General features: G+C 39.3%; 1 protein-coding gene across 1 annotated transcript in view; it reads right to left on the bottom strand.

Annotated features, from left to right (window-relative positions):
* ST8SIA4 (ST8 alpha-N-acetyl-neuraminide alpha-2,8-sialyltransferase 4) overlaps nucleotides 1–13,786 on the bottom strand; it is a 57,761-nt gene extending 43,975 nt beyond the window's left edge. Inside the window, exons 1-2 of the mRNA XM_027656875.1 lie at nucleotides 13,384–13,786; nucleotides 8,950–9,081 (exon numbers count right to left, since the gene is read on the bottom strand). Coding sequence (XP_027512676.1) covers nucleotides 8,950–9,081; nucleotides 13,384–13,496 — 245 coding nt within the window. The 5' untranslated portion in view covers nucleotides 13,497–13,786. The remainder of the gene's footprint in view (nucleotides 1–8,949; nucleotides 9,082–13,383) is intronic.
* Nucleotides 13,787–13,792: the final 6 nt, after the last annotated feature.

Raw genomic sequence — 13,792 nt, 5'->3', positions numbered from 1 at the left:
GAAGACGTATGACTGACAGTTACTCACTAATACTACAAAAACCCATTACCTCTTTTTAATGGTAGGGATTTCTAACACAGCCCTTCTTGGAAAGTGTGTGGATATTCCTCCTTCAAGTGAGGACCTCTCTCAAGGTTACTTCTCAAGACTGAGCAAAAGAGACTTGCCCACAGTCACCGGTATGCGTTGAGTACCGTCAATTTCTGCTCAATAGTTTTGCTAGCTTCAATATGGCTTCAACAAATAGTGCACTGTATTAGTAAGTATAATTCTCTATATACTGTGTCACAAATAATTCTGATCAAAATCTTTTAATCTAATAATTATCATTATGATCATCAATAAATAATTAATTTTATTAATGTAAGTGTATTTGGGTTCCCATCCTTAATCCTGCAGAACAAAATTAGGTAAAGGTTCAATTGCACCTATACAATCCTTTAGACATACACTGGTGACCAAGTCTGGGGCTAAGACTGGATCCAGCCACTCAAAGCTTCCATTCTGCCAATGACAGATGGGTACTGGGGTCCAAAAACTGGCACACTTTTCACACATAAGTTCAAAAGAGGCACTTAATAATTGCAATGGAATGACTAATGTATGAGATGACTAATACCTGCACTGACAGCACTGAGCAGTTTTCAGTATACACTCGACATAAAAAGCTGGGAAGGACTCCAGGCCAGAGCTGCAAGAGCCACTGGCAGCTCAGGAATAATAAGCAAAGCCTTACACACTTGTGTCCACCCTTGCTCTGTGAAGCATGTATGTGTGTGAAAAGACATAAGACCACATTTGAACACAAGTACAATACTCTCAAGGAACTGAGTAGTGCTGAGCTGGGGCAGGGTGTTCAGCATGTGATAATTCTTACAGACACTTTTGCCTCTGCAAATCCAACAAAACAACAAAAACTTTATATTTTCCACTGTTTTCAGTAAGTAAAGTGGAATTTGAAAGAGAATAGATATTTTATTAAGAGAATGTTATTTTTACATATTAAGTTTTTAGAGTGGAACTTCCTTGGAGAACATCAAAACAGGAAAACATAACTAGAGATGCCACTCTAGCAGTTGCAACACTCAGTTACAGCCATAAAGGGGAAATAATCCCCCACAAGTTAAAAGGGATGAACTATAGAAACATCCATGCTCACGAGCCAGGTCTTGTGTCACTGCCTCGAGAAGGAAGAATGTCTGAATCTTGCAAGCAATGACACAAAATACTCACCATGCAACAGATCTTAAAAGCCACAGGGGAAGTGAAACACGATAAAAATATTTTTCAAGTGATTTTTCACATTTCTTAAACTAGGGTAGAAAAAAAACGGGAAAGAATATCTGGTATATCTTGGGCTATCAGTTACAGCTGTCATGTATGAATGAAGCAGCACCAGAGCAAAGACAGTTTGTACTGAGGCTCAGAATAACAGAGCAGGATAGGCAAATCCTAAGTGTTGCTTTTGGTAAGACGAGGCAAGGTATTTCCGTAAAAGGAAGATGACTCAACTTCAGCCTTTAAATTGAATGGAGTTAAAAATCTCCATAGGTTTGATAGCTTTACTTAGTGGGCACTCTGCAACGGATACATGAATTGCTACACAATGAAACAGAGCAAGAAAGAAGCAACTGCCCAATCTAAAAATATTAAAATCTACTAAAAGTATTCATTACCTAGGAGCAGAGTTACTATAGCTGGGTCTGTAAAGGATATGACAAATGCATCAAAAGCTATGAGTAGCATCACCTAAGCTATCCAGAGACTCATTTCACATGCACTCTGACTTGAGAAGGGGTGACCACAAATGAGTCTCAAAAAGCAAAAAAATTATGTTAAGTGTACAGGAACCTAGAGTTCTGACTACAAAAAGTCACATGTGATCACCAGAAGACTCGCTTTAGTAATTTAAAGCACTCATCCATGACACCCAGAATGAATGGTCCTAAAACTGTTTCTTGATAGCAAACAAGTAGCAATGGTTGTGCATGAATATAGTATCCAATGTATTATTTAAAAACGAGGAAGGCAGTGAAGTTATGCAAACAGTGCCAAAAAAATAAAAGCACCTTGGCTTCCATTATTAATTTGGTTATTTACATTCAAAACTTGTTTATCTATATGCTTATAGAAGTCCTCCAAAAAGAGTTTCATGTGGACCCAAATTAAAATCAGATAATCAACCACTTACTTAAAAAGCTGAAATTTCTAAAATGTCTAAGGAATTCATTTTACAAAAAAATTTTGAGGTGGGCAGAAGTCACTGAATCTTAGTATCTTCTCATATTTTTAAAAACGTTTTCTTATCTGAAGCTGTCATTTGCATATTCAACTAAAAGTACACACAGGTATTACAGTACATAATAGAATCCTCATGTAAGAGATTTGCTAACATTAAAATATTTTTTATTGATTTGTCTGACTCTATCTAGATATCTTTTAATACTGAAAGAAATATGATAAAGAATGCAGAGTTCATGCTCTTGTTTTAAGTTCCTCTGTGCTACTGACTCATTTGTACCGTGGGGATAGCAGTACTTCCCATTTTCGCATAAGTGCTAAGAGGAAAAAAATGTCTAAGGGATGTGACAAAACCTGAACACACATACATGAGTGTTTCAGTCAGTCTAGATGCTGATTAATAAAAAGAACTTGTTTAAACGTCTGTTCTGTCTCACAGAATAAAAAATAGCACAACAAGGTTATTCTTATTAAACAGACATGACAAAATAATGTCAAGTAAGTGCTAATCCACCTCAAGCTGCATATAAAATTCAAAGTAACCTTAATTCCACTAAGGAAAAAAACAGCACGATTTTTAGCAAACCTTGCAGCAAAGGTGTTCTGCAACCTTAAGCTAAGATGTATAAACAGTTTTATTTGAGGTCTCCAAGTTTTGTTATGACAAATAAAACTCTATCATGGGTGTAGCCTGAACCTTTTTGTGGGCAGGTGAGACAGATGTGGCTTGCTCTTATTTTAAGCCAAGCAGTTGTTTGCAACATCTTTACTTGACACACAAAAACACAGTGTCATAATCTGTGGTTGACCTAAAGTTTTATTTCGACAACCAGAAACAAATTTTCACAATATTTAAGTACGTATTTAAACTCCTGGTTATCTGATAAATTTCATGTAACAGACAGTAATGTCTCTGCACAGCTTTCCAAATGTTGTAGCTATGTATTGCTCTGGGGCAATATGGTGATATTTTTCTCCTTTTGTTTCTTTTTTTTTAGTTTTATTTTGTACTGTAGCCTTTCTACTACAAAATTTTTATAATGTCAAACTATTCTTCATCTGCCGCAGAATTGTGTGGATTAAGGAAAGAAAATAAACCACTAAATCATTTGACTTTTAAGATTACAAATAATTTTATATTTTTAGAAATTCTCAAGATTGATGTATGACCTCCAACGTTTTTCCAGGGAAAATCATTTCTTTAGAGAAAGGCAGTGCCAGAAACCCTTGCTGCTGGAGCATTTGGGCTCATCTGGACAGTAACTATGATAGGAAGCCCCTAAAGGGCATCCTCAGTGCCCAGGAAGCTGGGCTAGATCACCAGCAACCACATTATGGAACTAAGTGTTTACCTAATCCTCTCTGTGTGCACTGAAGATGTGCCTCTGTGTACAAGTCTTCCAGATGGTGTTTATCTGATATGTTCCTAATAACCTCTTGTGGTGGGGACTTGGCAAACTCCCCATGCAGCCTGTATCAGTGCTTCCCTAGCCTCATCAGAAGCACAATACTTCTCATGCTAGCACTTCTCCCACAGTAACGTGCCTGTGGATGGCAGGCTACACTCGGCAAAATCCTTCATTTACTTGAAAATAAGAAGCCACTCAAATTTTTTTTAAAACTTTTATTTTTTAAGCTGTGCAGGTCACGCTGCAGATTTCTGATTCCTCTTCTTGCTCTCCTGAAGACTTTCTCTGACTAATTCACACAAGTCTAATAAACAACTAAATTTTCTAACCCTAGCAAGTCCTGACACTGCTTCATGCTCCCCAGCTGGAAGGCAGAAGGTGGGTCTCAGCCTTTGAAATCACCAAGGACTACAGCCTAGATAAAGCATGTTTTTTGTCAGCTAAATTAGTTTAAAAAAAAAAAAACAAACACAAAAGAACAAACTCTGTGGTCACAAAACGTCACAGCTTGCCCCTGGTAGATGGTTGCAGTTCCAGCTCCTGTTGGCTTCCTGAGGACGCAGTGGAGACTGTGGGTGTTTGCACCTGTTGGGTTTCGCTTTAGTCTGACTGAAAGGAAGTTTAAAGAAAACCTCTTCATGGAAAGCAGATTTAGAATCACAGAATAGTCTGGGTTGGAAGGGGACTTGAAAGGTCATCTAGTCCAACCACCGATTTGGATTCATTAAAAACACACCTAACTGCAAATAACCTTGGGACAATTCCTGGCAGCTCCCAGACAACAGAGGTCACACAAACAGTAATGCTGGAAAGTGAGCACGTAAAAGGAAAAGAGGACTTTTAAACAGACCATGATTCAACTTAGGCTTACTATATGCCAGCTTTTCATGAGGATAAGCAAGGTAGAGTAAGACAGACAGGCAAGCAAAAATCCCCTGAGGTTTACTAGGACTAAACCAGACCAGAAAGCCCCAGTTTGCATGGAATCTTTGACACACAGAAGATCTGAAGGAAATAGTGCAAATGGCCCCAAAATGTTGCTCCAAAAGCTTCAGAGCAATTGTAGTGCTCCATTGCCAGTTCAGTACATACTGCTTGCACTTCAGGGACTTATCACAGTTGCTTCATGTAAATTTGAAAGACAAACAATGATAACAATCTCAACCTTTCTAAGGAGGAAGCTGCCCTTATTTTTTTCTTTAGATGCTTTTAACATCTTACAAGTTCTCACACTTTTCTGACAGGAAATTTTCTGTTACATTGCAGCGATAAATACATCCTCAATGTACTTTTTTTAAATTTTGCCTTCCTGCAATTCAAAACCTTCTGCTCCTTCCAAGAGAAGTGCCCATATTTAATAAAAAATGAGGGTGAGAAAATCACATACGGAGACATCAGACTGTAGTTCATTTCATATAGGTCAGAGATGTGCTGGCATCAGCCCTGTGTGGAATTCTTCCCCAGAGAGGTTTGCACCATCTCAGACACATCCCTCCTTTCTGAAACTATGGCTTCCAGTACAACTGAAGTTTCCTTATTTCCATAACCATAAGGAAAACCTTCACATTGCTACAGAGAGTAGAAACGACTTAAGACATAAAACCTTAGCACATGATGGATTCTCTTCCTCATGACTGAAATCATTCAGACAGAAAGGGAACCAAGAAAGCAATCTTCCTTCCCTAGACACAAGAATTATCTATTATTCTTCAAAGAAGTTGTAAGCAATCAGAAGGTAACATCAGTTGGAAAAATCACTCACCCACCAGACCAATCATGATTGGCAAGGCATCAAATTTCCCACAGTCTCAAGTAATTAATAATATCAATAACATCCTCTTCAATCACAGAAAGTTTAGCTCTTTCTTCTTATGTCTGCTTAACATCTCCAAAGGACTGCTGCCCTCCCAGGAGAGCTGCTACACTCCTCAGACTGCCTTTTCTGGCTGCAAAGTCCCAGAGCACCAGAAACCAAGTGAAAGCTTCCCATCCTTCCATGGGGTCCTGATAAAGGAACTTTTTCATTCACTGACTCCTATCTGAGCCTGGCGTTGCCAAGAATTCACCTTTGAGGCTGATAGACTGGTCACCATCCTAAGCAAAAATAAGTGGACGGAGGTGATGCCCACAATCAACAAAGCAAATAGCAAAGTTTAATATTCTAAATGCCAGTCAACTAGGTTCAACATACTATTGACCAACAGTCCTTGTACAAAGCAAGGCTCACTATCAAATATTTTCTTCATTCTAAAATTGTTAATGCAGGTGTAAAGCTGATATAATACATAAAAGTAGCTGTCATTTATGGGTGATTGTAAGTTTTATGAAATATCTTTATGCTGTACACTAATGGTTTTACAAATTATTTCCCCACTCCTAAGAACTAAAAATGTTTTATGTATAATTCAACAGGCACTAGCTTGTTTTTTGTTTCTCTCTTACCGTTACTTCCTATGGTCAACCTCACACCACAAGACCACCAACCACTGTTCATGTTAATAGTTGCAATAATAAAGCTTGAATCATCTTCACAGTGCATGTAATGTACTTTGGAGGGCTGAACAGTTAGTTAAACCACAAGAACACTCTAGGACTTCACTAGACACATTTGAAGTTAGTCCTGGTAGGTGTGTAAGTGTAAAAATACAGCCAAAATGCTTCTTACTGCTTTAACAGGGAAGAAAGGTGTATAGCAAACCACCTGTAAAAGTGAGAGAAAGCAGATCATTTAGTCAGCATCAGATTGAAATACATCTCACAAGGGGCTGCATGTGGCTTCCTTAGTGAAAAGCTTGCCAAATGTCCCTCCCTCACTGCTGAGTACCATAACTGAATATGCTATGCTATGTCAGCAAAGAGGATTTCTGGAAAGACTATGACTGGCTGGTAGCACTGGTTCCTTTCATAGAGTTCATGTCAACTTTTGGCCCTAAGTCACAATAATTTAAATTCTTTTACTAGTTCAGTTAAAACACCTGCTCTCTGCCTCAGTGTTCATGATGGTAGCTATTTCATCTCGAAACAGGACTGGCAGTGTGGACATAACCTCAGCTTAATGTTCTCTACTATACAGAAAATATTAAGATACAGTAGAACCTCTACTGCTTAAGTTAGTGTACAAGATACACTTTTTTCTTCACTGTACTTATGAGACCCCTCCAAAAAATTAAATCCTTTCCTGCACAATTTTTTAAAAAAACATATTATCATGTCATGATGCTTCTTAAGTGCACAAGAGCAATTTATTAAATGAATGTTCCCCTTCAGCCAACAGTAAAGAAAAAAATTATTTTGCAACTTGTGATTTTAGTACATTGAGATGATACACATGTACTAACAAGCCGGAAAAAAAATCTAAACCATTTTCTATTATTTGACCTCTTTCTCTGAAGGATGTATTTTGCATTTGAAATAGGTGGAAAATTAGCATAACCCAAGCTCCATTTTATGTCTTAATTTTCATCAAAAAAGTTACTGTAATATTTTTACTTTGTTGTTTGGCTTGACCAGCAAAGCATATTGGATTTACATGGTTCTGAAATAGGATACTCAATTTTTCAACAAAATGACTGAGAATACTTATCTGTTTCTACTTATAGTCACTCAACGACTTCCAAATCAGTTTACTCCATAAATAAAAAACAGTTGTTTTCTCCCAATTGTCAGACCCATAGCCTATGAAACAAAGTTCCAACAGTATTCCTCTAAAGTTACTTAATATTTCTCCAACATAAATTGTCAGTTATATGCATACAAATTTTAAATACCATCACTGATGTTGACAATCTGCTTATCTTTCCTAGACCATCCTGGAGCAGAGATTGGCCTTTATGGAACAACCATACACTGGTCAAACAGGCTGAAGGATGGTTCTGGATCAAACTCCACTCCTAAAATGCACCTCAACTGCATTTTAGAGTGCCCACACGGTCTTCATCAGTAGGAAATACAGCTAAATGACTGAGGTCCTTTAACCTAGGTAATCAAGGAGTGGGGACTCCACAGAGCACTTACCAAGCAGCTGAGTGACAGCTACATCCTCCATAGTATTAATTTTCTGCCTACCCAAATCCCGCTATGCTTTCCATCCTTTATGCTGCTCCTTGGCTTTTTGCAATGGGGCTGCACTATGTCCATCACACCACAAGCCTTCCAGAACATCAGTCCTTTACTACAGCTCCATACATTTCTGAGCTACCTTTATCTTCTGCATGTTTTAGGATTAGGGACATAAAATAGCAGTCATTAAAAAACCCCTCAAGTTCCTTATTCAGAGAAGCCATGCTTTTGTACACGGAAACAATGCACGTTTAAGGAGTTTGGAAAAAGTCCTTTAATTTACAAAAAAAACAATTACAAAACTTAAAAATAAGTAGAAAGGGAAATCACACAGAAACCACACTTTAATTAGACCAAATGCCTATTCAAAATCTTAACATTCAGAAAATCAAGTCTAGTCTGCTATGTGATTGTTGCTAAAAATAGTTATTTTCTCTCATTTTTCACAGAATACAAAATTCCTAGTCCTCCACACTGCCAAGTCACGCTCCCCATGCTTCTTTCACTGCCCACCTTCCTGATGAAGATGGGGAAGGTATGACAGAACAACACTAAGAGGCATCTGCTTGTTCTTCTCTCAGGGTGCACAGACCCCCTATGAATACTAACACATATCAGAACTATCCACTCACTCTAACTCTGCTACCGAGTTGCCCCAGCAGCAGCAGCAGCCTAAAGCTCTTTTTGGCCTTTCTGACTTCAAGAAAGAAAACTGCCTAGGACATGGATATTTTCAGTGCCTGACCCGCCATATGGACCAATCATGGCCAGTGTTGGATTCACAGCACTTGATTCCCTGGCTCTTGACTCCTGCACCTAAGCTGTCTGTCTAAGCTCCCTCTGTAGTCAAGGGAGGAAAACTGCTATGTTCAGGATACTTTCAGCTGTTCTATTTCAAACCTTTAGGATAAGAGGAAATCATGTCCTAAAAGTGCCAGATTCTCACCACTGACTGTGGAAGAGTTCTAAACGAGCAGCTTAAATGCGGACATAATGTAGATGCTGATTGCACAGGTCTGACTGCCACAGCCAGATGAAAACATTTTATTAATTCTTACGAAGGATGACATGACTTTGAAGTCTAACACAATGCAACTGCATTTAACACTGAACCTAAATATATACAGTTATAAACCATCCACTTGCAACTGTAAATCAAATTACTGTTTTCAGACTACAGAAGTTATACGTAACATGAATGAAAATAGGAAATGAACTGCTTTTCATTTAAGATACTCACCTGATTTCCATTACTAAAGAAGAATTGATTTTCCAACCTTCTACGGCATGCTGGAAGATTGAGGAGCCACCCTTTCGAATTATCTTATCAGAGCTATTGATCATTGATCTGCTCAAACTCAGTTCACCATCTCTGCAATGCAATATATAAAAGACACAGTTACACCCAAGACTAACTCCAGTTTTAAGTAATTTACATCCCAAGCACCAGCAATATATCCTTTTATTCACCACAAAAATAAGCAATTCTCTCTCTGCTTTCTAAAGAAAATGAACTGTAACTGTGAAAAAAAATCTATGGGACAGCTATATCTAAGAGTTGAATATGCAATTTAAGAGCCTAAATATGTTTATATTTGTAATAAAATAGACATAAGAAAAACTACAACAAGCTACAAATTGTGAACTCGGATGAAACTTTATTATGTTTGTGAGGCAGATTCTGCACTTTTAGGTTCCAAACTTCTAGTACTAAACTAACAATTAAGTGCTAACTTTCAAGCCTTTGCCCAGCAATTGCTGCAAATCTGCAATACTGGCCTAATAGATTTTTTTTGCCTCCTGTTGATACTTAAAGACTTTTATGGACAAAATTCTGGAATTTAATGGCACACAAAACATAAAATTTCCCCATCACTTCCTGAAATTTGTATGCACACATCCAAACCACCCCAATTGTCTTATCATGTCCATCAGTCTTGGAATATTCATAACTTTTGGCAAGGTAACCTTCAAAAATAAAAAACTACAATAAGTATTTGGTGAACCACTGAACACCTGATGAGCTATCATAATGCTATCAGTTGAAATATTAGCCAGTAGGGTCAGACAAATGGGATAGAGAATCGAAAACACTGCAAGAACAACTTAAAGTGTTAGCAATAAAATGCGGGTTTTTTTCTCCACATGTTTCCATTATCTTTCATACCATTCTCTTTTAGGTGCCAGAGCAACGTTCAGCTGAGTTCAAACACAGCTATTAATCATAAATATATCAAAGTTGTTGAATGTAAAATTCTACTATGTAGAATGTCTTGTAACACAGGAGTACACAGAACAGTAACATACAGAAATCTCCTTCTCTGTTAAATCAGCATGCTCTGAAATACTGCCAATAACCATAACTTAACTTGCAAACAGAACTTCTGACCACAGCCCTTCAAACAATGAAATGGAAAAGATTTGAGACTGTAAGGTTTTCAGGGAATTGCTGACTCTTGTTTCCTGTGGCTGTAAGTTCTTAAAACAATTGGATCTCAGCCCTCAATAAGAACTACAGCAACATTACTGCAGGATATATAAAGCAGTAATAGCTGGTAAACTATATAGCAGGCTAAACTCAAGCTAACCTGCAATGAGACGTTAATTAAGCTAAATTTAGAAAACTGGTAACATGCAGTAATTTCTAAAAAGATCCATCATTGCGAAAGTCTCTATAAGTAACAAACCGGTGTTATACAATTCACCAAAACCAGCCCTGCATTACTCATGGCTCTTTCTCACCATCCCCTCCACAAACACCCCGCAGCCCTGACATCTCTCCGATGCAGATGTAAGGCTGCCACCTATCGAAAACCTGCAACTTTAGGTACAAGACCTGCGGTAAATTATCTAAATACCACTAACTTGAGAGCACAGGAGGATGCAGCACAAGTCCCTAAATTATTAATGAGAATGCAACTTATATTTTTTGCTATATTAAATTTTATTATTCCCTAAAATTTTTCCATAATGGTTGTTGTAATAATATTTATTACATTTATACTCCTGCATATATTTTCTAGATTCATTGAGTGCACACATCTAAAAGAAGATTACCAAAATACATCCAAGTAAAGTTCTCAGTCTAAAGGTACTTCAGAGATGTCTCTAGTTTATTCTGGGTTAAATATTATTTAGCAGACACTTGAACGTGAGATAGTTGACAAAACAACAAAATACACTGCCAACACTTAAAGCACCATAGAGCATTTGAAATGTCGTTTTCTTCCATATTCACAATTTACATCTGTAGTGAGCTATACAGCTTGTACATTAAAACAGTGTTAAAGTATGTTCTTATGAGCTAAAAGAAGGTCCAGGCACTTTGTGTTAAAGTACTACTATGAACACAACTGTGCTCACTTACATCTTCCTCTCCCTTTTATTGGCATTGTTCTATTTAATTTTCACTTAAAGTAATATTAAATAAACTAACACATAAAAAGAAAAAAAATTTCTCCAGGTAACTCTTCATTGTGTAAATAACTGTGAAATAAAGTTGGGTTACTTTGTTTCTTCTAGAATCACTGCAAATCCTGTCATGTAAATAAAACAGCTGCCATAATGTGACAGCAACTTACGGCTTACAGTGTCAGCCTTCACTCTGAACTACCTTGCCTTGGCGACCAATCAGACCAATATAATGAGACAATCTCTTCTTCTGAAGATAGTTCACTAAATAAAGTAACTTCCTTCAACCATATTCCATATCAGTGGAAGATGATACTGTTTAAGAAACACTGCATTGCACGCAACGCCTGTGTTTCATTACTTGCTTAACCTTTAAAGGGACATTATTGTCTGTTTGAATCAGGGGGTGCTTTGCAATTATTGTCCTAGCAAACTTTGCTATGGAAGCACATAGTTGGTTTGAGGTTTATCATATAATTTTGAATTGCATATTGTCCATTTTGGAATATCTGGAGTTTACCTGAGGTTTCACTGATAACCATAAAACGCACCATTCTGAGCATTCATAGTTCTGTATTACTGGTACTTCTGAAAGTAAAACATCCCGCAGAAAAGTGACTTTGCTCACCCACACGACCAGTCAAAAACAACCAAATGTCACGAACCCCTAGTTCTGGAGAAAGGCAAGTATAACACCAATATTGGCAGCAGATAGTAGCAATACACTTAGGGGTTTTTTTCTGCTTCAGACAATAATGAATGGGATGACAGGCTGTGAAGAGAAATGATATTTCAACAGCGAAAGTGACTAGCATCATGCTGTACAAGAAGTCTCACTGATAACAAAGAAATAAATATATCACTAAATCATCTGGCAGAAGTACATTACCTTGCATTTTAAAGTGTTTGTTAAGAATACACATATTATGACAAATTACACTTATTTTCTTTTATTTAATATTAAAACATCAGTTCATTTTAGTACCTTTTCAATTGTGTCAAATCACGTGCAGTAAGCTGGAGGGGGCTTTTTCTTTGCAAACTTACATATGGTAATTTCTGAATAATTTTAACAGCTACCTCTAGTCCAACAGGAAGGAGTACATACTAAGAAACATGGGTATCTTTAATGACAATTCTGCCTCACACACTGATTTTCACGTGTGTTTTCACACACCTATAACCCCAAAATTTTAAACTTCTGTACATCTCCTAAGTCTACAGATAGCTTTGTGGCAGAAACCGGGGTTACACCCAGGCTGAACAACAGGGAAAGATACCAGCAAGTTGTGAAAATCTTGAATAACATGGGAAGCAAACAATGCACACACACAAGTGAGGCAAGCCCTGCTCCCGGGAAATCCGGGGCCACTGCTGCCCAGCTGTGCCCAGCTGCCTGTGCCCCGCTGTCGCACTAGAGTGCCTGAATAGGGAGGAGGGATGCACTTTCTGTCTTTAACTCTGGGGCCAAGCGGGGACTAAGTAGGCTACAGTTGCCGCAGCAGGTCTGTACAGGTACTTAGAACCTCCTTATGCCTACTCCTCAAATTAAGGCAAGGGCTTACAAGAAGATGAAAATCTGCTGTGAATGGCATTCTCCCCCCTAGTCGACTTGCAAAAGCAAACAGAAAGCCTGAGCCCCTACTCAGCTTTTGCTGATTTCATTAAGCGATCAAGACATTTATGCAACCCTCCAGTGAAAACAAAATCTTATACTCCTCCAAGGAGAAACCCAGCTTGGCTGAAAACCCAAGGTCTCCATAGGATAGCTGCAAGTTGGGAGAAAAATGAAGAATACTGGCATTCACATACATAAACACAACGACCGACAAAGAGAAAGCTGAGGTGCAAAGAGAAAAATGGCAAGGGACTCTTCGCCTTTTGTTTTCAGCCGAAGACAGGTAGGAGGGGGAAAGCATGTAACGGACAGTTTCAGCGAGGGACCAGAGTTTCCAGCGGAGGAACCTCCGGAGCTAAGAGAAATGACCCACACCCTCCCTGCGCAAGTATCCCTGAGGAGCACTGAAGTTATGTCGAGCTCCCAGGTAGAACTCCAAGGACGGAGGCAAGAGTCACCTGCACCCTGGCAAGCTCACACCTTCCCGACAGGTTCCCAAGGCAGGAAACGAGGCACAAGGCGCTCCGGACCGGGGGGCGCCGGGGCATCTACCGATCCCGGCGGGGACGCGGAGGGGACCGCGGGCAGCGACGCGGACCCGCTGCCCACTCGGGGAGCCCTCCCGGCGCGGCGCCCCGCAATTACCCGGCGAGAGGTGCCTCCCGGCGCTCCTCGGTCCGCGCGATTTCCTTCGTCTTATAGAAGATGAGGAGGAGACTTATGGTGCACACAGTCCACCTCTTCCTGACGGAACGCATGTCTTCTGCGAAACGTGGGCCCCCTCCCCCTTTTCCTTTGTTTGTCAGGGGTGTGCGGGGAAACAACTCCTCATGCAGCAAGAATTGCCAAAAACACGGCGACGCCTGGGGATTTTTTTCCCCCTGGAAATAATTACAGCAGAAAAAAAAAATTAAAACCAAACCAGGCGGGCGCAGAGCCTGGGGGGCTGTTCGGCGTTTAGTTTGTCTCTCTTTCGCCCCGCCCAGCAGCCGGGCGTGCAGGCGGCGGCTCGCTCGCCTTGAGCCGGGGAGACGAGCCCGCGCCGTCGCTGCTG

Source organism: Corapipo altera, unplaced genomic scaffold (assembly GCF_003945725.1).
Source record: "Corapipo altera isolate COAL_440 unplaced genomic scaffold, ASM394572v1 61281, whole genome shotgun sequence".
NCBI lineage: Eukaryota > Metazoa > Chordata > Aves > Passeriformes > Pipridae > Corapipo > Corapipo altera.
This window is presented reverse-complemented; position numbering and strand designations above follow the sequence as displayed.